Source organism: Mirounga leonina, unplaced genomic scaffold (genome assembly GCF_011800145.1).
Source record: "Mirounga leonina isolate KUSES-001 unplaced genomic scaffold, KU_Mleo_1.0 Mir_94, whole genome shotgun sequence".
NCBI lineage: Eukaryota > Metazoa > Chordata > Mammalia > Carnivora > Phocidae > Mirounga > Mirounga leonina.
The window spans coordinates 55,962,901-55,964,194 of NW_023270855.1; the positions used below are offsets into that span (position 1 = coordinate 55,962,901).

The 1,294-nt window shown below is 67.5% G+C and overlaps 1 protein-coding gene across 1 annotated transcript in view; it reads left to right on the forward strand.

Moving 5' to 3' along the window:
* Window positions 1-574: 574 nt before the first annotated feature.
* MAP2K2 (mitogen-activated protein kinase kinase 2) overlaps window positions 575-1,294 on the forward strand; it is a 22,553-nt gene continuing 21,833 nt past the window's right edge. The window contains exon 1 of the mRNA XM_034996402.1: window positions 575-928. Coding sequence (XP_034852293.1) covers window positions 837-928 — 92 coding nt within the window. The 5' untranslated portion in view covers window positions 575-836. The remainder of the gene's footprint in view (window positions 929-1,294) is intronic.

A 1,294-nucleotide genomic window follows, 5' to 3' on the forward strand; every position in this document is an offset into this window, starting at 1 on the left:
ACAGTTTGGGGAGATGGAAAGTTCTGGAGACGGAGGGTGGGGGTGGTCGCAGGACAGGGGTACTTCATGCCGCTGAGTTGTACACTTAGAATATAAAGTGGTAAATCTTATGTCATATTTGCCACAACTTAAAAAAAATGTTTTGAAATGATCTTTCTTCCGGAGGGCTGTGTGTCCATTAGCGACAATAAGACTTAAATTGACTCTGGGTGGTCTCGCACAGCTTTTGGGGATTTGGGTGGCTCCTGTAGCCCCAATCGGGCACCACAAGGCTTACGCGGGTCTGGCCTCAGCTTTGCGCACCTGCCCACTCTCATCAGCCCCTAAGAGACCTCCCTCAGGCTCCGCCTCCCTTGAGCCCCCGCCCAGAGTCTCAGACGCATGCGCAAGCCAGCAGTGGGGGAAGCGAGCGAGTGCGCACACTCCCGGCACCGCCTCGGTAGGTCTCCGCCCCTTTCCCCCACGGGAAGGCGGCCTCCGGCTGGTGCGCACGCGCCACGGCGAGGGGCGGGGCCTCGCGGCTCCCGGCGCTGGCTCTCGCGAGAGGCCGGCCCGCAATCTCGTTGCTCCCCCTCCCTGTCCGCGGCCTCCCGGGCTCCGGCTGCAGCGTCAGCCTCGGGCGGGCCTTCTTTGCGGCGGCGGCGGCTCCTTGGCCTCAGCGCCGGGGCCCCTCCGCGCCCCTCGGCCCGGGTCCGCAGCGACGCTCTCCCTCGCCGCCCGGGCGCCCGCCTAGGCCGCGGCCGCAGCCCCGGGCTCGCGTCGGCGCCGCCCGCTCCCGGCCCGCCCCCTATGGGCCCCGGTTAGAGGTGCCGCCGCCGCCGGCCCGCGGAGCCCCGATGCTGGCCCGGAGGAAGCCGGTGCTGCCGGCGCTCACTATCAACCCCGCCATCGCCGAGGGCCCGTCCCCCACCAGCGAGGGCGCCTCCGAGTGAGTGGGCCGGGCTTGGCCGGGGTGAGGAAGGGGAGGGGGTCCCTGAGTACTGAGGTCAGTAGAAGGGGGGGACCTGAAAGGAGATGGGGTATGGGGTGGGAGTTCCCTGAGTGGTGAGGACGCGGGAGGAGGTCCCTAAGTGGAGAGGATGGGTTGCGGGGCGCTGAGTAGCAAGATGGGGGAAGGAGGTCCCTGAATGGAGAGGATGGGGTGCGGGTCCCTGAGCAGTGAGGTCGGGGCAGGGGTCCCTCAGTGAAGAGGATGGGGCGGAAAGGCCCTGAGCGAAGATGGGGTGGGAGTCCCTGAGCGGAGAGGATGGGGTGTGGGGCCCTGAACAGTGAGGTCGGTAGGAGGGGGGGGGGG